Source organism: Mesocricetus auratus, unplaced genomic scaffold (assembly GCF_017639785.1).
Source record: "Mesocricetus auratus isolate SY011 unplaced genomic scaffold, BCM_Maur_2.0 Super-Scaffold_100037, whole genome shotgun sequence".
In the NCBI taxonomy this organism is placed as follows: Eukaryota; Metazoa; Chordata; class Mammalia; order Rodentia; family Cricetidae; genus Mesocricetus; species Mesocricetus auratus.
In genome coordinates this window covers 1,965,582-1,990,519 of record NW_024429215.1, presented here as the reverse complement: position 1 = coordinate 1,990,519, position 24,938 = coordinate 1,965,582, and the positions used below count along the sequence as shown (strand labels likewise).

General features: G+C 41.4%; 1 protein-coding gene across 1 annotated transcript; it reads right to left on the bottom strand.

Moving 5' to 3' along the window:
- Positions 1-538: 538 nt before the first annotated feature.
- LOC101822443 (zinc finger protein 54-like) lies at positions 539-20,812 on the bottom strand. The gene is made up of 5 exons (XM_013125705.3): positions 20,581-20,812; positions 18,310-18,400; positions 13,491-13,582; positions 4,727-4,853; positions 539-2,757 (listed from the first exon to the last, which is right to left on the bottom strand). Exons 2-5 carry the CDS (start codon positions 18,341-18,343, stop codon positions 1,340-1,342), a joined length of 1,671 nt encoding a protein of 556 aa, XP_012981159.3. The 5' UTR covers positions 18,344-18,400; positions 20,581-20,812; the 3' UTR covers positions 539-1,339.
- Positions 20,813-24,938: the final 4,126 nt, after the last annotated feature.

The following is a 24,938-nucleotide window of genomic DNA, read 5'->3' as shown; positions in this document are numbered from 1 at the left end:
ACAGGGCCCCGTCCTGAGGAAGACCCAAGACCTTAATGTAACTGACTCCATTAGGGAAGTACCATTCAGGCTGTAAAACTCAGCACATAAAGACACCACCACCTGTCAAAAGTTAAAGGCCCAGCCTCAAAGTTCTCATAGTTCTTCAAAAGTCTCAAAATGTACAAACCTTGCCTTTAGCTTCTATAGTTCTGTATCTGGCTAAAACTGTTTTTGTTAAATGGAGTAGGTCAACCCAGAGAAAGGTTAGTTGCTACAATGGGATCTCAAACACCTAGTAAAGTTAACAAAGACTTTCTTTGGGCTTAAACCCATGTCCAAGCAGCCTCACCTAGAGAATACCCAAAACAGCAAGGTTTGACTCTAGTAGGGAGGTTCTGAAGGTCAAAACAAGATGAGACTTTAGGAGAGCATTTTCTTGTGTTTTCTTTCATGATGAATTTACTATTATGTGGGCAATTTCAGCACTGGGGAAAGAATTTATCAAATTGAATGTATTTCAGAGGGGCAATTTCCAAAGAATAGACACACATAGAGATTATATATGATATACCTTTATATAGTTTCTCAGAACTATATATTTTGTGATGCACATCAAAATTAGTGTTTTTTGTCACATTTTTTATGTTACAACATTTTGTCCTCATATTTTGTTGTTGCTTATTGCTAGCAACTCACTTATGTAGACCAGGATGACCTCTGACTCAAGGAGATCTTCCTGGCTTTGCCTCCTGAGGGATTATATTAAAGGCTCCTGCCACCTCGCTCATCATTACTATGAATCATTACATGTTGAACAGGATAAATGTTTTCATTACAGCTTTTCCAAGGCGCTGGAGATATATGGCTTAGTGGCTAAGAGCAATGTCTACTCTTCCAGAGGACCTGGGTTCAATTCCAAACATGCATACCAGCACACAATTTTCTGTTAATCCAGATTTAGGGAAATCTGATAAGCATTTTTGGCCTCTCCAGTGCACAGAAATACTCACATACAGTGCAATCATAGAAACACACCCTCCAAAAACCTTTCCTAGTTACTTTTGCTGATGTTATTTTCATATAAATTCTGTGAAATTTAACATTTAAGGCATTCACAAGTTCCTTATCTTTGTTTCTATTGTTGTGATTTCTAAGCAGAGACCTGCAGTTAAAGCTAAAAGCTATATGGTATTAGCTGGGCGTTGGTGGTGCATACCTTTAATCCCAGCACTCAAAAGGCAGAGGCAGGCGGATCTCTGTGAGTTCGAGGCCAGGCTGGTCTACAGAGCGAGTTCCAGGACAGCCTCCAAAATACAGAGAAACCCTGTCTCAAAGAAAAAAAAAAAGCTATATCATATTATTTGCAATGGTATTTTTTCTCACCACTATGAATTTTCTGATGTCTTTTAAGATTAAATATTCGGATAAAGGACATGTCACATTCTTTGCATTTGTATGGTCTTTCTCCAGTATGAACTTTTTGATGTGTTCTAAGATATGAGTTAAGGGTAAAGGACTTGTCACATTCCATACATTTGTAAGGTCTCTCTCCAGTATGCATTTTCTGATGTTGTCTAAGAGTTGAGCACTCAGTAAAAGACTTGTCACATTCTTTACATCTGTAAATTTTCTCCCCAGAATGAACTCTCTGATGTGTTCTAAGATGTGAGTCCTCAGGAAAGGATTTGTCACATTTCCTATCTCTGTAAAGTTTCTCTCTAGTATGAATTTTCTGATGGCGTTTAAGTGCTGACAACTGAAGAAATGACTTTCCACAATCTCTGCATCTGTAAGGTCTCTCCCCGGTATGAATTCTCTGATGTATTCTAAGATACGAGTCAAGGCTAAAGGATTTGTCACATTCTCCACATTTGTAGAGTTTCTCTCCAGTATGAATTTTCTGATGATTTCTAAGATTTGATGACATATTAAAGTATTTGTCACATACCTCACATTTGTAAGGCTTCTCTCCAGTATGGATTCTGTAATGCCTTTTAAGATGTGATACTTCAAGAAAGGACTTACCACATTCTTTGCATTTGTACAATTCCTCTAGAGAATGAGTTTTCTGATGTCTTCTAAATGACGAATAGTGGGTAAAGGATCTGTCACACTCACTGCATTTGTAAGGCTTCTCTCCAGTATGGAGTCTTTGATGTGTTTTCAGACTTGAGTACTGGGTGAAGGATTTGTCACAAACGTTGCACTTGTAGGGTTTCTCTCCAGTATGAATTCTTTGATGCTTTGTAAGAGTTGACTTCACAGTAAAGCATTTGTCACAGTTCTCACATTTATAAGGTTTCTCTCCAGTATGAATTCTCTGATGTTCAGTGAGGCTTGAGGCAGTACTGAAGTATTTCCCACATTTTTCACATTGGTGTGGTTTCTCTCCAATGTGGATTGGTTGTTGCACAAGATTGTTTGTAGACACAAAATAGTTATCATATTCTCCCTGTCTGTGCTCTTTCTCTGCAGTGTAGACTCTCTGATCTTGAGTAATGTTGGAACACAAATGTAAAGATTTCTCACAATCTTTAGATTGGCAAGGTTCTTCTCCAGTGTGAATGCTTTCATGTCTGTCTGGGTTTGGTGAGTCAACAGAGGCATCCCTGTGACCACTGCATGTGTAGTTATTAGTGTTTTCTGGAGTTTCACTTGTTCTATGAAGTGCCCATGTGGAGGGGTCATGAAGCACTTTGTCAAGCTCATCACACTGACAAGACTCCTTTTCAGTCTTCACATGGTGATGGACAGGATCATATTTGTAATAGTTCTCTGAAAATGAGTACATTTTAGATTAGTAGGGCTTTTTCCAAGATTAAACATTTGATACATGACTGTTGTTAGTATTCAGGCATCTGTACTGGGGTTCTGACAGGATGTGCCCTCAGCTGCAGCCACTAAGAGACCCACCTGTGCATATTCACTATGCTCCCTTTTAAAAGGGTCCTGGCCACCTCCCATCCTTCTCTATTTCTCTCTCCCTGTCTGTTCTGCTCTCTCTCTCTCCTTCCCCCCATCTCCTGCTTATCCTGTCTCTGGAGACCAATTTCCCCTCTCCCGTTTTTATGATCCTTTACCATAATAAAAAAATCTCTGCATGAATCCTGTCTCATGGCATCTTTATCTCGCAATGCTGCTTTTCTTAAATTACAACAGTCTCCCTAAGTTCTCTCTTAAGATAAGCCACCAGCAACTATTTAGACTAGAGCTCACTGCAGTCAACTTTTTCCATCACTAATTTATGGATTCTCACAAAAAGAGTGATAGCTTTCAAGGAAGTTGAAACAGATAATTGAAGAATTAGTCGTTAGCTTTGGAATGGAGTTTACAGACTGATTATATTTACAATATATGTCTATTTGAAAATATTTTTTCTCAGAAATTGATGAAGCAGAGTTTAATCTAATCCCCCGTTCACAGTGTTTACTTACTAATGTACAGCCATGAAGATTATAGTTCAGAATATCCAATTCCTTTTAAGATTAAAGGCTTCTTGAAAAGCATCAAAGGTTTTACTTTATTTTTTTCTAAAAAGCGCACTAGATTCTTCAAAAGTAATGGATGCAAAGCCAGTATTCTGCCAGACAATAGAGGCTCTAGATCAGCAGCTCTCAACCTGTGGATCATGACTGTCTGAAAACACATTATATCTGATGGTCTTATGAAATGAGGCATCACTTAGTAGCAATGCTATAGTCAAGAACTAGCAACAAAAACCATTTTATAATTGGGAGTCACCAAAACAAGAGGAACTCTACTAAAGGGTTGTAACATTACCAAGGTTGAGAACCACTGCTCTAGATCATTTGATGCAGGGCCATCATGGGAAGCCAGTGTTTATTTCTATTCACCATTGATATTCATGCAAGGAAGGCAATTACAGAATAACCCTACTTCATGGACTCACATTAGACTTAGAATTTTGTGAAATCATTCCAATCTGTTGTCAGCATAGTAAAACAAAACTATTTTGTACTCGTATTAAGTCACTATAATTGAGGTGCAATAAAACACATCTAACAATTACAACGGGCAGGATGCATCCCCGGGCCAGGATACTATACTAAGTTCAACTAGCAGGAATCCTTTCAAGTGGGATTGAATATTGCAAAAGCATTGTCAGCTCTTTCTTATTCTTTCACTTGAAGCCATCCTGTTGTCCTGCTCATTCACTAGTCCACTCTCTCCTCTCCACATTCTACAGCAATCTCATTTGCTCCAGACAGCTGGCCATGCCTACCTTGCATACAATAACCCATGTTTTCTGTGATGTAGCCCATGACACATGCTAGAATTTTTAGAAAGAATACAGATGTCAGACATAGTACTGTGTTCAGTACAAGAAGAGAACACGCAGTAGAGGCATATAGGAATGATTTCCCAATGATATTTTTCCTGTCAGAATCTTCAGCAATATTTAGGGAGAATTTTCAGTTTGTATATTTTGATTTTCTCACAACTAAGATAATGTCAAGTGCAATGACAGACATGGAGCTTTAAGACATGAGTGGGAATATTATATGCTACTGGGTTTCTGAATGCATCTTGGAACCAAAATGAAAGGTGAACAATACCTATAAAATGAAGAGACAAAAAAAAAAAAAAAAAAGATAAAGATCTTTTCTACTAGTAAGAACTCCCTAGTCTCCTGTTGTTTCCAAGGCAGCCTAACAGAGAGTTCAGAACCTATAAAGTCAGTACAAGGCCAGAGTTAGGAATTCTCCAAGCAAAATGTTCTTACCTACATAGATCAGGTTGTTGTAATTCTCAGACATCACATCAATGTACAAAGCCCTCTGAGCAGAGTCCAGGCATTCCCACTCCTCCTGGGAGAAGTCCACTGCTATATCCCTGAATGTCAGCAGACCCTGAAACACAAAGTACAGTTTGTGTTTCTACCAGCAGAGTGCTTTCCTGGATATTAGGAGACTTAAGGAAACCAGGGAATTAGATGAGTGAAGACAATTACTCAAAAAGATGACTTTCAATATAGTCATATCCTATAATGGGTTTTCTAACTTTGTTAAAACAGGGTAACACAACAGTCTCACAACAATATGCATGAAGCAACACACATTTAAGGTCTGGACACTGTTGTGGGAATTTGATCCAACAGCCAATTGACTCGATAGGTGTGGTCTTCTCTGGGGGTATGTGACTGGATAGTAACTGAAGGTAAGGGTCACACACACTCTCTTAAGACAGTGTGGGAGCTGGTAGAGCTATGGCTTGGAGGTTCCCCTTCCCCTTTGGTAATGAGATTACAGTGCAGTGTCAGAGAGCTGGGTCCCCAGAGGGATCAACGTAGCAGGTGGTGATGCGACCCAGATACCTCCTTCCGTCTTGTGATCGTTGTGCAGATTTGATATTAATAAAAGGTAAAACAATCTCCAGGATTCCTACAATATCTGGTGCCCACAATGACTACAACACAATAATGCTATTGAGCCGATAAACACCACTTAGAGATTGGCTTTGGACTACAAAGTGCTCAGGACAATTCCAAGATGGCTAGTTGAGATGGTCCACCACTTATATCACTCTAGCCACAACTTCAGATAAGCTTTACCCATTATTCAGACCCTGGCCAAATGCTGCAGCTAGTCCTCATGAGACATAATGTTTTACTTTTACAGGGTCCCATAGAGATACTGTCACCCCTCAGATATCAGGAAGTAGAACACAATGCCCCCTTTCCTTAACAAGTGGGGTGGATGACTTTGGTTTTCCTCAGGGTTATAAATAATTGTCATCTGTAGGGGGTTGGTAATAAGATGTTACAGGGTTGTGGGCAGAACAATAGAGATTAGAGTCAGTGATCTCATTTGGAATAAAAACCAGGGGTTAAACATGATAGGATAATAATAAGGTAGATTATAAAATCTACTTGTAAACTAACAAAGCAACTATCAGTTTTAAATAATTTACATTGGTATGGATTCTTGTGTATTGATACAAGTTCACAATTATTTTTGTTATATTGTATATATATTCCTACTTCTGCTTAAAATACTTTTGTATATTTACATAAATGTTTTTTATTTACATAAATGTTAAGATTACTTTTATTGTATGTATGTATGTTTGCTTCTATTTAGGATATTTTTGCAAATTAAGGTTATTTTTGTCATATTGCATTAAATTTCTTTTTTAAAAAGATTTATTTATTTATTACATATACTGTGTTCTGCCTACATGCCTGACGAGGACACCAGATTGAATTGTAGATGGTTGTGAGCCACCATGTGGTTGCTGGGAATTGAACTCAGGACCCCTAGAAGAGCAGTCAGTGCTCTTAACCTCCGAGCCATATCTCCAGCCCCCTGCAATAAATTTCTACCATTGGTTAAGGTATTTTTGTATACTGTCACAATCTCGAGGTTATTGTTCTTATACTGTGTATCTGCTTCTATTTTCGCATGAGGTCTTCTACAGCTTGTTTATTTTTGCTCTAGACTTTAAGATATATAGGTTAATAAGAATTACGGGTTAATAGTCACCATGTTTGTCACACTTAGTCATATTGGGTCTTCTAGGTGCAGAGAGATATATTTCAAATAGGTAGGTAATCTGCAATCACTTCAAAGACCTACAGAATATAGCATTTAATGTTTTAATAACTCAGAATTCTTTTGACGTAAGACAAGTGCTTCTGGGAGCACTGACCTACCCCTGAGAGAATGGGCACCAAAGACACCTGATATGGAGTGGTGTTTCCCCCCCTTGGCAAACTGGCCAATCAGGCAAAAAAACTGCTCTTGCCTCAACTGCTGACAGTATGTATGCTGTATAATCCGTACAAGCAGGGCACAAGGAAAAGTGATTGTCAAACTTTGCTGAGACAGGGTATGACAGTCCTTCAAATTTTTCTGCTTTTGAAAATGGTCTGTCAGATATTTGAGGCCTGTAAGTCAAAGTTGGATGCCCCAGTGTTACAGAAGAACCTTGGGTGACTGTCCCGGCAGCCAACTGCTTCTGTGATTTCTCATAATTTTTTGGAAGTTGCTTGCTTTCACTTCCTGCTTGCTCGGGTAACATTGTTTTCTTCTCAGGTCTTTGATAAGGCTGAAGACTAGATAGTCACAGTTACAATCCTCATAAATCTTAGGTAAGGACATATTAGGTACAAACTTAGATTCTTTATGAAAAGACAACTATTGAAGTAATCTCTATAAAACTTGTCTTTTACTGACAGTCTGGACACCTAAGATGTATATGGTTTTATTGTAAATTGTTTTTATTATATTAGGATTAGAATCTTTTTGTTTTAGACTAAAAAGGGGGAAATGTGGAATTTTATCCGACAGCCAATTGTATTGGGGTAGCTTGGCCCTATGGGTGTGGTCTTCTTTGGGGTTATGTGACTGGAAAGAACTGAAGGCAAGGGTCCTGCTCTCTCTTGGATGGTGTGGGAGCTGGCGGAGCTACAGCTTGGAGTTTCCCCTTTGCTGTTTTGTAACAAGGTTACTGCAGTGCCAGAAAGCTGGTTCCCCAGTGGGATCAGCAGAGTAGCTGGTGATATGACCCAGATTTCTCCTTCTGTCTTGTTATCATTGTGCATAGATTTAACATTAATAAAAGGTAGAACAATCTTCCAGGATTTCCTCAATAGGACATGGCTATCAGTCTCTTATGGATGCTGTGTTATGTTGCACAGGATCGCAGAGGACATGTCTCAGAAGGATAATTTATAAGGAGGAAATACGCTTTTAGATGTTGTGCCTGAAGGACATGCTAAAATTATCCTGTTAGTGGGCCTTAAATGATTCCACTGTAACACGCTCAGTTCATATGTTTAGATTCTAGGTCCAATGTCACACCATTAAAGAACAAAGGGCTAGATAGGGGAGGCAAAATTTATGATTAACTAGATAAAGGCTGGGTTTCTTTTTTACTATAATAAAAAGGAACATAACAATACTATATACTGTCAATTTTAACTTTAATATATAAAATTAATCAAGTAGTCTATGGAATTAATTTTATGAGCATATTAGGCTACTACCAAGCAGGCAGAAAAAGTAGCATCAGCCACATATGATATACTCCAAAATTTTCTTAAAAATATGCAGAAGCTGACTTAGACAAATAATTTCAGAAGTTTTGACAATCTTACTTGCAAAATTATAAAAAAAAAGCTTGATGGAAGTCCAAAAACATATTAATATTTAAGTTACAGCTCAGCATGCACATATAAGTATAGTACATTGTGGGTACATTCAAAAGTGACAAACACTTCCTGTCAGCAAATGAATATTAAATCCTGTGAGAACTATAGCAACTTTTCAGTGCTTTGCAAATACGATACAGCTCAAACAATGGCTCAAGAGAAAATGTGCGCTACTGTGTCTGAGTTTTGTAGCTCTCAGTGTGTTCTTTTTAGTTCTTATGCTGTATTGTCTAATAGCATTATAGGTTAGTGGTGTTTATGATTGTCTTAGTTAGGGTTCCTGTTGCCATAATGAAACACCATGACCAAAAAGCAAGTCGAAGAGGAAAGGTTTATTTGGCTTCCACTTCAGCAGTGCTATTCACCACTGAAGCAAGTCAGGGCAGGATCCTGGAGGCAGGAGGTGATGCAGAGGTCGTGGAGGGGTGCTGCTTCACTGGCTAGCTCCCCTGGCCCGATCAGCCCACCTTCTTATAGAACCCAGGGTCACAAGTCCAGGGATGGCACCATCTACCATGGACTGGGCCCTCCCACACTGATCACTAAATGAGCAAATACTCTACAGCTGAATGTCAAGAAGTCATTTCCTCAGTTGAGGCCCCTTCTTCTTGCTTGTGTCAAGTTGACACACAAAACTATATAGTACAACTGACCCCTTGTCAACTATAACATACAAATACATCACTAGTAAGCCACAGCCCTTCATTTATTAATCTCCATGATCTTAAATAACTTTAAAGTCACACAGCCTTTACAAATTTAAACACATTAAAATTTGAGTTCCTTAAAAACAGGCACTTTCTTTAAAAATCTGACGTCTTTTAAAATTCAAGTCTCTCAGCTGTGGGCTCCAATAAAGTACTTTCTTATTTCAAGAGAGAAAAATTAGGGAACAGTCAATCACAGCAAAACAAAATTCCAACCATCCATTATCTGGGATCCAGTCATGATCTTCTGGAGTCCTCCACATGACTTGTTCACCTCTCTAGCTCTGCCCTCTGAAACACACACAGTCTCTCTTCTAGGTGCCCACTGGATACACTCCACTGCCGTCACTCTACTCGGTGGTCAGTCGCCCCATACTGGCATCGCCCAAGTGCTGTGGTCCCTTGCTGCAACTGGGATGCACTTTCACCAATAGCCTCTCATAAGCTCTCCTCACGGTACCAAGCCTCAGCTTCGTTGCGTGACCCCTTCAGTCCTGGGCCTTCAACTGCACCTTCATCAAAGGCCTTTCCTGAACTCTCTTAGTGCCAAGTCTCAGCTGCTCTCTATGGCCCCTTCATGCCTCCAAAACCAATATCATCTGCATGATGCTTACATGATACCAAGTCCGGCTGTCAGCATGAGGTACAATCTTGACTGCCTCTGGAACACAGTTTCTCCATGCTCTCATGAAATACTTCCCAGAAGATTTCACCTTGGTGATGCTGGTCTCTTCTTAACCACCACTAATTTCTTAGCCAATCAGCACCAAGTATCCCAACAAAAGCAAACTTTTGCTTTAGTAGTTCTGGTATCTTGTTAATCACAGCTGATTCTTCAGCCCCAGCTAACCAGAACCACGGGATCTTAATTCAAAATAACAATCAAGACCCTGATAGATTCTTTAAACTTCCCTGCGAAACTCCACAAATCAGGCCTCCATGCTCGGCATTGCTCTAAGTATTCTTATCTTCCAAGCACCTAAAGAATATCCCACAGAGCTCTTAACACCCAATGGTTCTTCTAGTCTAAAGTTCCCATGTTCTTCTACAATTCTTCCCAAAACATGGTCAGGTCTGTTGATAGCAGTATCCCACTATGTTGGTACCAATTTGTCTTAGTTAGGGTTCCTGTTGCTGTGATCAAACACCATGACCAAAAAGCAAGTCCAGGAGGAAAGGGTTTATTTGGCTTCCCTTTCAGCATTGCTATTCACCACTGAAGCAAGTCAGGACAAAAACTCCAACAGGGCAGGATCCCAGAGATAGAAAGTGATACGGAGGCCACGGAGCGGTGCTGCTTACTGGCTAGCTTCCCCTGGCCCGCTCAGCCCACCTTCTTATAGAAGCCAGGATCACAAGCCCAGGGATGGCACCATCCACCATGGGCTGGGCCACTAAATGACAAAATGCCTTACAGCTGGATTTCAAGAAGGCATCAGTTGAGGTTCCTTCCTCTCTGATGACTCTAGCTTATGTCAAATTGATACACAAAAGCAGCTGGTACAGTGATTCTTCTTTTATTTCTTTGAAAATACAAAGATGTCGTGACATATTCTGTCTGGGCCATGAGTCACGGATAGAAATGCAAACCTGCAGCTCAGAGTTCATTTCCCAAGTCTCCACTTTTAAAACACTGCAGCTTCAGGGTGGGAGAGTAGAGCCATGACTCTCATAGAAACTGACTAGAGCAAAGCCATCATGAGGAACGCTCTTTCTGCATCAAAGGTGATGGCTTCTGCACATCAATCAGTCAATACCCCAAGACACGACTACTGCTGCATTTCACATAATGTCACATAATGAATGAGTCCCAGCCAGAAAAAAAGGTCTGCACAATGAGATCCTCCAAGTAGGGGACAAAAAAGACAAATGATAAACAAAACAAAACAAACAGCTGATCTCTCCTGTTCAGGAAGTTACCACTGAGCATCCTAACCAGGTGGGTGATGTGAACAGGAATTCTTCTCAGACAAACAGATATGAAGTATCAACAAACAAACAAAAGAACGCAGTATCACTGCTGTGATATTAAGCACCAAAGAGCAATACAAGTAGATTAGAATATACACACAAGAACAACAATTCGTACATACACTTGTCATGTTCAGCACTTTATACTGTGCTTAAATCTTTAGTATTAGAAACCAAGTATTAATGAAACCGAAGATATGTCTCTTTTAATTCCACATATTCCTAAGTGATTCCAACCAGTCCATGTGTTTCAACATGCATTTTTACAACCATGATTCAAGGAAATGGGGCAAATTCCACAAATAGAGCCTACATGGCATATGAGCCCTGACTCAGCAACACAATAAGCCCATCCTCCACATCAATTGGGCATCAACATTTTTTTTTTGGTCATGTGTCAAAATGGAAATATTTTCAAAGTTACATGTGGGATACCACCTACCCAAAAAAAGTCTGGGGAGAGCAGAATAGAGATAAGTGCTATGAGATAGGGAATTACAGAATTATATTGTATAGCCATAGTGACAGAGACAGATTGGTATGGGAATAAACATAGACAGGAGGATAACAGAATAACATAGACAATCCAGAAAGAAAACCATTAATCCATTCCCACTTAATATTTGCCAAAGGGGGGAAAATACATTAGAAAAATATGGACTTTTCAACAAATGGTGCTAGCACAACTGGATCCAGCAGGAGAATTAGATGCTTAGTCTTTCACACTACACAAAAATCCAATCAAAGTGGACCAAAAACCTTATTTAAAACCATACACCCAGAAACCTAGAAAACCTAGGGAATACCCATAAGGATGTTGTGAGTTCTGGATTAGAAAGAACACCAACAGCAGCACAGGAACTAACCTCATGTATCAACAGATGGGACTACATGAAAATGAAGAGTTTCTGTTTATCAATGGAAACAATCAGCAGAACACAAAGATATCCCACCGAGTGGGAGAGAATCTGTTCCGGTGATGCTTTGGATCGGTGCTCATACCTAGAATTTACCAAAAATTACAGAAATAACATGGAAACAAAACTGCCAATCAACAAACAGGAAACAACTGAACAGACACTTTTTCAAAGACAGAAACACAAACGCCCAAGGATCCCTAAACTGCCAGGAGAGAAATGGGTACAAAAACTACTTTGAAATGCTGCTTACTCCAGGAGAGGCTGTCATCAACTAATGTCACAGCAAATGTTGGAGAGGATGAGGAAAGTGTAATGAACTGAAAACCAAGCCCAAGCCCAATGAGAGAATGGACAGCAGTAACGTCTCAAGGGTTTATTATCTGACAGCCTGGCACTTCTGCTCTGGAGAGAAATGTACTCCATCTGCAGAGAACATCGTTCTTTTACATACATTTTGTTTCTGGGCAAGCAAGGGCAAGGAGGCGGATCACTAAGGCCGAGGGAAAGCAGTTAGCTTAAGCTGCACCACAAAACTGTTGAAAATGTTGAAACAATGGACACGGCTCCAGCTATGACCCAGCTTGAGCAACTTCATATGTTACCTTGTAAAGCCAGTCTGAAGGACTTTAGATGCTATCTCTTTCGTGTGATGTCACCTTCCTCACAACACACTGAACTTAGGTAAAGAACAATTCAACCCTTGGGTTGGTTTCCTTTTTCTTTTAGAGAAGATGTATTTCTCAAAGCCAAGTCTTATTCATTGTTGGTGCGGATGGGAGGGTGGTGCACATTAACACACTCAAATGAAATCAGTTTGAAGAGTACTAGCAAACTAAAGATAGAACTAACATAAGGCCCAGGTCTTTCAGTCCTGAGCATATACTCAGAGAACTCCACACCCACTATAGAGATATTTACACCCCGTGGTTGTATGCATAATAACAAAGCATTATAATCAACCGAATAATCTATCCAAAGATGAATTGACAATGAGAATGATATACATACAAAATGGAATACTATTCAGCTGAAAAGTGTATTAAAATTTGCAGCAAAATGGATGGAGTCATAATGTGAGGTTCTACACTATCAGCAGGAAGAAATCATGTTTTCCCTCATATGAAGAATCTACTGATTAATATTTGTATATGGGATACAACATACATGTGGGTACAGTAGAACATGGAGAAAAAAGAACAAGAAAGGTTAAATATAAGTATTGATGTAAGATTTAGAGGGCATGTAATCAAAATCAGTTATGAAAAGATATAAAGCTAAGTGCATTTTATTTCTTTTCTTTTTTTTTTTTTTTCCGAGACAGGATTTCTCTGTGTCTTTGGAGGCTGTCCTGGAACTCGCTTGGTAGTCCAGGCTGGTCTCGAACTTACAGAGATCTGCCAGTCTCTGCCTCCCGAGTGCTGGGATTAAAGACGTGTGCCACCAACGCCCAGCTCAGATTTTTTGATTTCTAATGATAAACAGATCAAACTATATTGGATACTGAAACTATAAAATCCCTTGTGAGGCTCCAGAGATTCTGTTCCCAGTGACTATTCTAACTGTATAAAAATGTATTGAGTTGTACAGTATTTGGGTCCGGCAAATTTCAATGTATGACTTTTTGTTTGCAATATTTTTCATAATAAACTTTAAAAAACTCAGAAGCAGAAAATTAGAGGCTCCCAATGTCTCAACTATAACATTTCGACCAAAAAATAAAGGAACATGATCACTGACCTGGAACAGATTAATTGGAGAATCAGCCATTTCTTTCTGTTTCTCTTCTTTGAGTTTCTCTTTCAGGAACAAGGAATAGATGGCTTGCTTCCCTTTTATATTAAGGAGTCAAAAAGCAAAAGTTAGTAATGAAAGCTGTTAGAGAACAATGTCAAACCATATGAAAAGACCCAAGCAAGAGAGCACGATCAGGTGTCCCGACAATGATCCCAAATCTAGGAGAGCATGGAAAGACATTTAAAGCTTGAAGAGAAAACTACCATCAACAATATTGTTGCACAAAAAAATTTCTATCTCCAAACTGATGTAGACATAAGTGTATTTAAGGCAGTCACAAAGTAACACAGTTCATTTCACTAAAGCAGCATTGCAGATGATAAATTAGAGGCAAAATACACACAGGAGAATTAGATGAATTTTCCACGATGACGACAACGTTGTACATAACAAGTTTCAAGTGAAGAATAGATAAATGCAGGAGAACTAGGAAGTAATCATCCATGGGAAAGACAGCGAAACACTAACGATCACAAAAAGAATACTATGAGTATTTCAACCAGCAATAACACCCCCACCAAAAAAATACGAAATAAAAAAAACAGAAATCTAGCCACTCTGAAAATCAATATGGAAAATCCTGAAAAAGTTAAAGAAATATAGCACATGACCCAGCTGTACCACTCCTTGTCATATTCTCAAAAGACTCAATATCCTACTCCACAGATACTTGGTCAGCCATGTTCATTGCTGCTCTACTCACAATAGCTACAAAAGGGAAATGACTTAAATGTCCTTCCACTGAAAACTGGATAATGGAAATGCAATACACAGAACCCATGGATTTTTCTCAGGGATTAAAAAAAACTGAAATCATGAGTTTTGAGGTAAAAGGAAGGCCCTGAAAGGATTATATTGAATGGAGTAATCCAAACTAAGAAAGATAAGACCCTTCGAGCCACCATGTGGTTGCCAGGAATTGAACTCAGGACCTCTTTGAAAAGCAGCCAGTGCTCTTAACCTCTAAGCCATCTTTCCAGCCTAGAAAGACAGACATTGCACGATCTCTTTCATAGGAAGCTCTTAGCTGCAGTGACTGCTGTTTCAAGAAAAAAACAAACAAACAAACAAACAAACAACTTCCCATCTAGGCTGATAATGCTCCCACAAGACATTTTCTAACCAAACCACCCACACAAGGCAGGTCACAGCTGTGGAAGATTCTCCCCAAACATAACAGGCTATTGCTGTTGTCCATGCTTGCCTCCCAGATGTAGAAGGTGATTCCCTACTACTGAAGAAGCCAGGTACTTCAAACATAGGACCCAGAGGATGAGAGCTGGAACTGACCTTAAAGATTCTTCCCAGAAGGCAACATGAAGCTTCCAAAGGAAGGAAACAGCCAACAGTCCCATGACACCTATGAACCACAACAATGATATGCACTGAGTGACATCCTTAAGGGTCCAAGAGTGGCACACACACCTTGGTGGTAAACAACAGCTTCTAATTGGATTAAGACCCTCTCAACAAGATGGAGAGCATGCCTGGTACTGGAAACCTAGTCAGTTTCCCCAGGGCTAGCAAAGGCATGGATCCTGTAGGAGAACCTACAATCACTACTTTACTAAATAGGCATAATCGCTAACTGCATTCTAAATATTTTCCTTATTCCCACAGATAAATGTAGTAGTCCTCATCCCTCATCTATCAAACTTCCTTATGCAACACATGGAGATTATCACCAAAAAGCACAGTCAAGATGTAGACTTGTGATGCTCCGTCCCCACTGACACACAAACACCACAACTCCTTCACCTCAGCTCAGGGATCACTGAGAAAGAGGGGCAGGAATAGTGTAGGAGCCAGAGGAACAGGATGCTTGCTGAGAGATTGTGTCTCCTAGCAATGTCAGAGAAGCTACGTGCATGAAATCTTACAAACATGGCTGACTAAACATGAGCTCAACAAGGGCAACACCAAGAATCACGCTAACACAGAAGCTCACTAGGCCTCAACCCTAGTCAAAACACCAAGGAATCCTGAGAGCTGCAGAAATACTCTTCCCCAGAGAAGAGTGCATCGTATGGTTATCCAATACCAAATGTTCATCCTGAAAACATAGAGTAGGCTCTATTTTTATATTTAGGAGACAGCCATGAGAAGATACTACAGATAAAATTTAACAGTCTGTATACATACTTCCTGATTCTTATCAAAACCCTGTTGGCATAGACAGGTATACCAATGGAATCGATTGAAAACCCTAATATTAACCCATATATGTATGAACATCTGATCTTTGACAAAGAAGCTAAAAATATACAATGCAATAAAGAAAGCATCTTCAACAAATGGTGCTGGCATAACTGGAGGCTGGCATGTAGAAGAATGTGGATAGATCCATGTTTATCGCCATGCACAAAACTTAAGTCCAAATGGATCAAAGACCTCAACATAAATCCAGCCACACTGAACCTCTTAGAAGAGAAAGTGGGTGGTACCCTTAAACAAACTGGTACAAGAGACAGCTTTCTGAACATAACCCCAGTAGCACAGACAGTGAGGTAGATAATTAATAAATGGGACCTCCTGAAACTGAGAAGCTTCTGTAAGGCAAAGGACACAGTCAGCAAGACAAAAAGGCAGCCCACAGAATGGGAAAAGATATTCACTAACCCCACATCTGACAGAGGGCTGACCTCCAAAATTTACAAAGAACTCCAGAAGCAAGTCTCCAAAACACCAAAGGATCCAATTAAAAAGTGGGCTACAGAACTAAATAGAGAATTCTCAAAAGAGGAGTCTAAAATGCCTGAGAGGCACTTGAGAAAGTGCTTAACACCCCCAGCCATCTGGGAAATACAAATCAAAACAACTCTGAGATACCATCTCACTCATGTCAGAATGGCTAAAATCAAAAACACCAATGACAATTTATGCTGGAGAGGATGTGGTGAAAAGGGAACACTCCTCCACTGCTGGTGGGAGTGCCAACTCGTACAGCCACTTTGGAAATCAGTATGGAGATTCCTCAGAAAAATGGGAATAAACCTACCACAAGATCCAGCAACTCCATTCTTAGGCATATATCCAAAAGATGCCCACTCATACAACAAGGATGTCTGTTCCACTATGTTCATAGCAGCATTATTTGTAATAGCCAGAACTTGGAAGCAACCTATTTTGCCCCTCAACTGAAGAGTGGATAGAGAAAATGTGGTATATTTACACAATGGAGTACTTTTCAGCAGAAAAAGAACAATGGAATCCTGAGATTTCCAGGCAAATGGATGGCACTAGAAGAAACCATCCTGAGTGAGGTGACCCAGTCACAAAAAGAGAAACATGGCATGTACTCTCTCATATATGGATTTTAGACATAGACCTGGGGAGTGCCAGCCTACAATCCCATGGCCAGAGAGTCTGGGAAACAGAACCTTCATTCAATCAATGGCTGATGGAAGCAGAGGCAGACTCCCACAGCTAAGCACTGAGCTGAACTCAAGAAATCCAGTGACAGAGAGGGAGGACTGATGAGCAAAGGGGTTAAGACTGGGCTGGTTTAAACCCCAGAAACAGCTGACCTGACAAGGGTTAGCTCTTGAATCCCAGACTGATGCCTGGGAATCCAGCATGGGACTGATCAAGACCCCCTGAATGTGGGTGTCAGTGAGGAGGCCTAGGTAATCTATTGAGCCTTGGGTAGTAGATCAGTATTTATCCCGGGTATACAAATGGACTTTGGGCTCCCATCCAACAATGAGAGATGCACTCTCACCCTGAACTCTTGGGGGAGGGTCCAGACCCTGCCCTGGATGAAATGACAGACTATGGACACCCCCAAGGAGGGCCTCACCCTCCCTGGGGAAATGAGGGGATATTGGAGGGGTTGGTGGGAGGGCACGGGAGGAGGGGAGGGAAAGGGAGAGGGACCAGGTACTGACATGTGAAGCAACCTTGTTTCTAATTTAAATTTAAAAATAAAATATATACCCTGTTGGCATTATTTTCAGGGATGGAGACATTAACATGAAAAGGAAGAGAACATGCTAGGATACCAAAGGCTTCAAAATTCTGAAAACAATAAGCAAACCTAGAGGTCATAATTTTGATATTTTATAAGACATTAAAAGCATGGGCATCAAAACCAATTAATATGCTAAGATGACATAATCAGTGACGTAAATCAGTAAGAATCACTCACATCACAATAAGCATCACTCACATGCATAGTCAAATAAAACTTTATCTGTCTCCTAGTGTCAATTCTTCCTTAGAACCTCTTCTCCTACCTCCAATAGGATAACCCAAAGGAGCTCTATCTCAGTTGAAGTCTCCAGAGTCATTTCTATTGAGACAGAATATTGTAGATGGAGGTTTCTGCCCCGCCCAGTTCTGAGGCTGTTTATTCCCAAATGAACACACAGAGGCTAATATTAATTATAAGCTGTTTGGCTGATGGTTCAGGCTTCTTATTAGCTGGCTAGCTCTCTCTTAATTATTAACCCATTTCTATTAATCTGTGTATCTCCACGTAGTCTTGCCTAACTGGTGATGGCCAAACCTCTAGCTACCTGGCGCCTCACTCTGGCAACTACTTCCCTGCCTTTCCTCTTCCAAGAATTCTCCTAGTCAGGTAGCACCGCCTATACTTCCTGCCTGGCTACTGGCCAATCAGCATTGCTCATCAACCAGTAAGAGAAACATATTCACAGCATAAAGAAGGACCGCCACCCTCGCAATACAGCAAAACGGATTTCCTGTTCCGCTTTCACACTCACTTGATTCCCTTTCCCAAGTTCAATGCCCTCCACCACACCTGGATCCTTAGTCACTGTCTCTTCCTCCTCCATCTTCCAGGCCCCTTTGTTGAGCTCCACAGGTGAGCAGGTCTGGGTGACCAATGAGCCCTGCACATGAGAAAGAGACTCTTTAGAGGATTTCTCACACCGCACTGCGTAAAGTAGATAAAGAGAAAACAAAACACAGGGTTACACCAGTGATTCCCCAATTGTCCTGCAGTGTCAGAATACTGAAAACAACTAGAAAGCATCTTCAGTTTAGTGTAACTTGAATCACAATTGCAATCACACCTCAGTCAAAACTCGGGGATAGAAATGGGGATATCATACTAATAAGGTTCTGAATTAATCATGGACCAAAACTGATGGAAGCCTTACATCTCTCAAAGGGATACACAGGAAGGAGAGAGAATATTTCATGAAGATTTTCTTTGTTCCTCGCTTTATTCTGTGAAACTCATTCACACTTGCAGATTAGTTTGTCAAGAAACCCTGAGGGACTAGGCATTGGTGGCTCATGCCTTTAATCCCAGCACTTGGGAGGCAGAGCCAGGCGGATCTCTCTTGAGTTCTGAAGCCAGACTGGTCTACAGAGTGAGTTCCAGGACAGCCTCCAAAACAATACAGAGAAACTGTGTCTCGAAAAACAAACAAGAAGGAGGGAGGGAGGGAGGGAAGGAAGGAGGGAGGGTGGGAGGGAGAAAGGAAGGGAGGAAGGGAGGAAGGGAGGAAGGGAGGAAGGGAGGAAGGAAGGAAGGAAGGAAGGAAGGAAGGAAGGAAGGAAGGAAGGAAGGAAGGAAGGACTGAGGAGGAGCAAGGGAGATTACTGCAGGCAAACTATTCTAACCCACATAAACCAGACTGCTGCAACTCTGCAACATCCAGTCTCTGTACAAAGCCCTCAGAGGAGGGTCCAGGCATTGCTCCTCCTCCTGGGAGCCGACCACAGTCATACCACTGTCAACAGACCACAAAATAAACACCTCCATTGAATCATCCTGTTGGTGCACACCTTGAATCCTAGAAGTTGGGTGACAGCGGTGGGTGGGATTCTGACTCTTGTTAGTTCCAGTCCAGCATGGTCTACGAGGTGAGTTCTTGTAGTTCTGTTCTTGGATTGCCAGATACAGCAAAGCAAGAACAGAGAAAGCAGAAACAATAAACCAAAAAAACCAGTTTGGTTTTATGTCTATGGAAAAAGTACTTCTCTTGATCGAAGGAAGAAAAAGACAATTGCCGACATTTTTTCTGATGTACATGAGTGACTATAATTACTAAGTGTCTTTTAATATTGTCCTATACTGCAATGCTTTTTCTTCCTTCTATTTTGGTTATTTTCAAGACAGGGTTGAAGTTGTTCTGGAGACCAGGCTGGCATTGCAATCAAGAGATCCACCTACCTCTGCCTCCCTAGTGCTGGGACTAAGGGTATGTGCCACCGCCACTTGGCTTATAATTTTTTTTTAATTTTCTACCTGAAAACACTGTGATCTGAGTGCCTCAAACAGCATGCTGCACTTTCCAGACGCTAGGTGCAACATTGAAAATTCAGAACGAGAAGACACGTTTCAGTTTATGTTTGTTTTCGGTTTTTGAGACAGGGTGACACCTGTAGCTATGTTATGTCCTGGAATTCACTATGTAAACAAGGCTGGCCTCAAACTTACTGAGATCCACCTGCCTCTGCTTCCAGAGGGCTGGTATTCACCGCCTGTGCCACTGGGCCTGGCAAGGACGCTTTTCAGAATGTTGTATATCATATACTGCAGATGAAAAATTAATTAGAGGTAAAAGTTTACTTTTAAATGTTAATTTTTACAGCCATAACTATGGACCTCGAAAATATATACAAATATATACTATATACACACATGCACACACACACACACACATATATATCTGAATTTGTCAAACCTGCAATCATTCCTTTCATAACAAGTATCTAAAAGCTCTCTGGGGATGCAATTTCACAGGTCCACACTCCACCCTCTTGACCAGGTAAGTGGTTTAACAGGGTAGTGAATGTAAATTTCAAGAGCTCTTTACTAGCCACCACCGCACACAGAAATGCGTCTGTAAATATCAACAAATAAATTCAAATCTCCTACTATAGTATCCCTACATGAAAAAGAAAAAATCAGTAATAGTCCAGTTCATACGACCTAAATGTACGCGAGAGGGAAAGACACCCGCAGCAGAACTTGGAGCCGGCTTCCCGATGAGCAGCAGAGAAACCGCTCGCACCCCGTCCCCTCCCTCCCGGGTCCCAGCCCCGCGGCTCCTCTGACCTGGGAGGTTCCAGGGCCGCCGGGCTGCGGTTCCCGCCACTGCGCTGCTGCTGACGCTGACTTTCCCAGGCCGCCCCGCGCGGACACTGCGGCTCCGGAGTCTCCAGGTCCCCGCGGCGCCCGCCGTGTCCCCCGCACCCGGGTCTGCAGCGCGGTTCCCACCGTGCGGGACCCGGGGCAACAGCAGAAAACGGGTAACGGGCACCCGCGGGCTGAGGATCCCTTGCTCAGCTAACCCGGCCTCGGCAAAGCCCCTCCCCTCAGGTCACGCCTCTAGCCCCTCCCACGCACTTCCTCCGCACGTGACCAATGGTAAACAACCGCCTTCAACGTCTGCTTCCGGTTTCGTGTCCCCGCCCCACGGCCCCGCCCCTCCCACTCGGTCTCCCCAGGGCTGCAGCTGTCAGGCTGCCCTGGACCCGCTCTGCACAGACTCCACACACGCTTGCTGCAGCCTAGACCAGAGCTGCATCCGGGAGGACGCTGCACCCCGGGGTCTGACTTTCTTATCCTGAGTTTTTTGATTAAAATTGCTGAGTCCAAAGCCTCATATTTAGGGATTCCAGTGACCTGGCCTGTAACTCCATAGAGAAAACACAACAGCCCAGCAGCAGTGGAGCACATCTTCAATTCCAGCCCTCGGGAGGCAGAGGCAGGTGGATCTCTGTGAGTTCGAAGCCAGCCTGGTCTAAAAGAGCTAGTTCCAGGCCAGGCTCCAAAGCCACAGAGAAACCCTGTCTCAAGCCTCCCCCGCCAAAAAAAGAAAGGAAAAAAAAAAAAAAAGAAAAAGACAATAACCAGAAATCCTGATGTTAAGCTTCCAAACCCCAAACACAAACTAAGATGAAATATTGCTGCCATAAATTCCTATTTCCATAACTGTATCCCCTAAGGAGACCAAAGTAGATGAAATATGGGAAGCAGAACAACCCCGCCCCCCAATACACACACACACACACACACAGACTTTTTGTTTTGGGGTTTTTTTGTTTTTGTTTTCTGAGACAGCATTTCTCTGTAGCTTTGCAGGCTGTCCTGGAAATAGCTCTTGTAGATCAGGCTGGTCTCAAACTGTGCCTCCCCAGTGCTGGGATTAAAGGTGTGCTCCACCAACGCCCGGCTTTATGAGGTCAAAATACATAAGGAGGAAGCAAGCCCCTGAAGTAAATCAAAAGAGGGTGGGAACAAAGGGACTGGAGGACAAGAAAACGCAAGCAAATGGCTTGTCCTCGAAGAAAGAGTACACAACTCAGGCTATGAATGCTGAATTCAGTAAGGAGTTAGGAAATTCAAATTGAAGTCAAAGAAGCAAAAAAACACAATAGTAAATCAATGAAAAGCCTCTCCACAAGAATACAGGAAGTATGTTCTCGTGGAAGCCCCACCTCAAACCCCTCCCCTCTCCCTCTAAAACCTGGTACATTCCAGAAAGCCTGCCAAAGAATGAGCCCTCCCCTAAGGTGCTCAAGACCACTCCCACAGGGTATTTGCACTGTCCCTCATTCAGTCAACCCTCTCAACACTGTAAGCATCCCACTACACAAGCTCCTATCATTCCTCTTTATTTTATTTTACTTTATTTATCTTAGCCAATTACAAATGGAATGTCAAAAACATCACATGGAAACAAGATTCTGGCTACTGTTGGGCTAGGGTTGAGGATGGAATCACAAATTCATTTTATGCAATACAGGTGTTGTACCTGAAGTTTCATGCTCAGGGCTCATGCTCTGATCTAGTAGCACCATGGTTTGCATCCTACACTGGCACCGGGAAAAGATGCAACACACCCACAAGGCCAGGCTCTCCACCAGGCCCAACCCTGAGGCCAGAGAACTACCAGAGTATTGGACTCGCTTGCACCCACCGAAAGGGAACTCCTAACCACCAGACCAGTAAGGGGCTCTTTCTGCATACACTAGAAGAAGCGATGGGAAAGAGACAATACAAAAACACACTCAGCAACAGAAAAACAAATTCTAGAGACTCCACACCAACAAGACTCCAATGTTCCAATGCAAATGAAGCAGAAGAGAATGACCTTAAAAACATCTTCATGAAAATGATAGAGACCCTAAAAGAGGATATAGGAAAATCCCTCAAAGAAATGGAAGAAAAAGCAAACCAAAAAATGTAAGAAAGGAAGAAAAACAAACCAAAAAATTTTTAAAAATGCAATAAATGGATGAAAAGACAAAGCAAAAATTGTAAAAAATAATTCAAACAGTACAAGGGCTGAAAACTGAAATACAGACAATAAAAAAAACAAAATCTGAAGGAAGACTGGAAATAGAAAAGCTGGACAAATGGTCAGGTACTACAGATGCAAGCATAACCAACAGAATACAAGACATGGAAGAGAGAATCTCAGGTGTTGAAGATACACTAGGCGAAACTGATTCATTGAACAAAGAAAATCTGAAGGCCAACAAATCCCTAACACACAACATCCAGGAAATATGGGACACCATGAAAAGACCAAACCTAAGAATAATAGGTATAGAAGAAGGTGAAGGGACCAAGCCACCAGGAACCTTCAGAGAGAGCTGGGCCACTTCTGCCCACACTCAGGGCAGAGGTCAGAGGTGAGCACCGGATCCCCATCTTACACTCGATTTCCTCCTGCACTCCCTCTCTCTCGGATCCCCCGGCTTGGGGACAGCAGCCAGGTCGACTCCCTCCTGAAGGACTACCAACTGACCAGGAGCCTGCAGAGAGACAAACCCAGGACAAAGGGCAGAGAGCAGAGGCCAGAGATTATTGGATTTGCTTGCATCCACCGAAAGGGAACCCTCATCGACTACCCACCAGGAGAGGAAGAGACTCTTTCTAAACCCACTGGAAGAAGTGATGGGGAAAAGGCAGTATAAGAACACACCTAGCAAAAGAAAAACAAATATATGACACCACCAGAGTCTAGAGATTCTACACTAGTAAGACCTGAACACTCCAATGCAGACGAAGTGGAATGGAATGACCTTAAAAACACCTTCATGAAAATGATAGAGGCCCTCAAAAGGATGTAAGAAAATCCCTTAAAGAAATGGAAGAAAAAACAAAAAAATCCAAAAAATGCAAGAAAGGGAGGAAAACACGATGCAAAAATTAAAAGAAACAATTCAAACAATGCAAGGATTGAAAGCTGACATGGAGACAATAAAAAAACACAGTCTGAAGGAATGCTGGAAATAAAAAAACTGGGGAAACGGGCACGTATTACAGATGGAAGCATAACTAACAGAATACAAGAGATGGAAGAGAGACTCTCAGGTGTTGAAGACACACTAGGAGAAATGGATTCATCAACCAAAGAAAATCTGAAGTCCAACAAATCCCTAACACAAAATATCCAGGAAAAATGGGACACCGTGAAAAGACCAAACCTAAGAAAAATAGGTATAGAAGAAGGAGAAGAAAACCACCTCAAAGGGGCAGAAAACATATTCAACAAAATCATAGAAGAAAAATTTCCCAAACTAAAGAAAAACTTGCCAATGAAGGTACAAGAAGCTTATAGAACACCAAATAGAGTGGATCACAAAAAAAAGTCCCCTCGCCACAAAATAAAGAATACTTAGAGCAGCTAATGAAAAAAGTCAAGTAACATAAAAAGGCAAACCTATCAGAATTACACCTGACTTCTTCATGGAAACTCTGAAAGCCAGAAGGTCCTGGATAGAAAATCTACCAACACTAAGAGACCATGGATGCCAGCCTAGACTACTATACTCAGCAAAGCTTTCAATCACTATAGATGGAGAAAACAACATATTCCATGACAAAACTACATTCAAGCAATATGTATCCACTAACCCAGCCCTACAGAAAGTTCTGGAAGGAAAACTCCAACCCAGGAAGTTAACTACAACCAGGAAATCATAGGCATTAGATAAACCCACCTTACCAACAGCCAAAAGAAAAAGGGGGGGATTCCACACATAATTCCACCACCACCACCCATCCCAAATCAAAGAAGAATGAGCAAACAATGGTCACTAATATCCCTCAATATATTAATGGCCTTAACTCGCCCATAAAAAGATACAGACTAACAATGGATTCGAAGACAGAACTCATCCTTCTGCTGCATACAAGAAACACACCTCAGCCTCAAAGACAGACATTACCTCAGAGTTAAAGGTTGGGAAAAGATTTTCCAATCAAATTGCCCCAAGAAACTAGCAGGGGTAGCAATCCTAATATCTAACAATTTAGACTTTAAAATGAAATCAATCAAAAGAGATGAAGGAGGACATTACATACTCATCACAGGAGAAATCCACCAAGATGAAGTTTCAATTCTGACATTACTAAAACTCAAGTCACGTATAAAGCCCCACACACTTATAGTGGGAGAT

Coding starts and splice junctions, on each gene's coding strand:
- LOC101822443 (XM_013125705.3), bottom strand. CDS start 18,343: ATGGAGGAGGAAGAGACAGTGACTAAGGATCCAG. Junction 4,854..13,490: donor CTCCAATTAATCTGTTCCAG/GTCAGTGATCAT, acceptor TTTGTGTTTCAG/GGTCTGCTGACATTCAGGGA. Junction 2,758..4,726: donor CAACAACCTGATCTATGTAG/GTAAGAACATTT, acceptor ACTCATTTTCAG/AGAACTATTACAAATATGAT.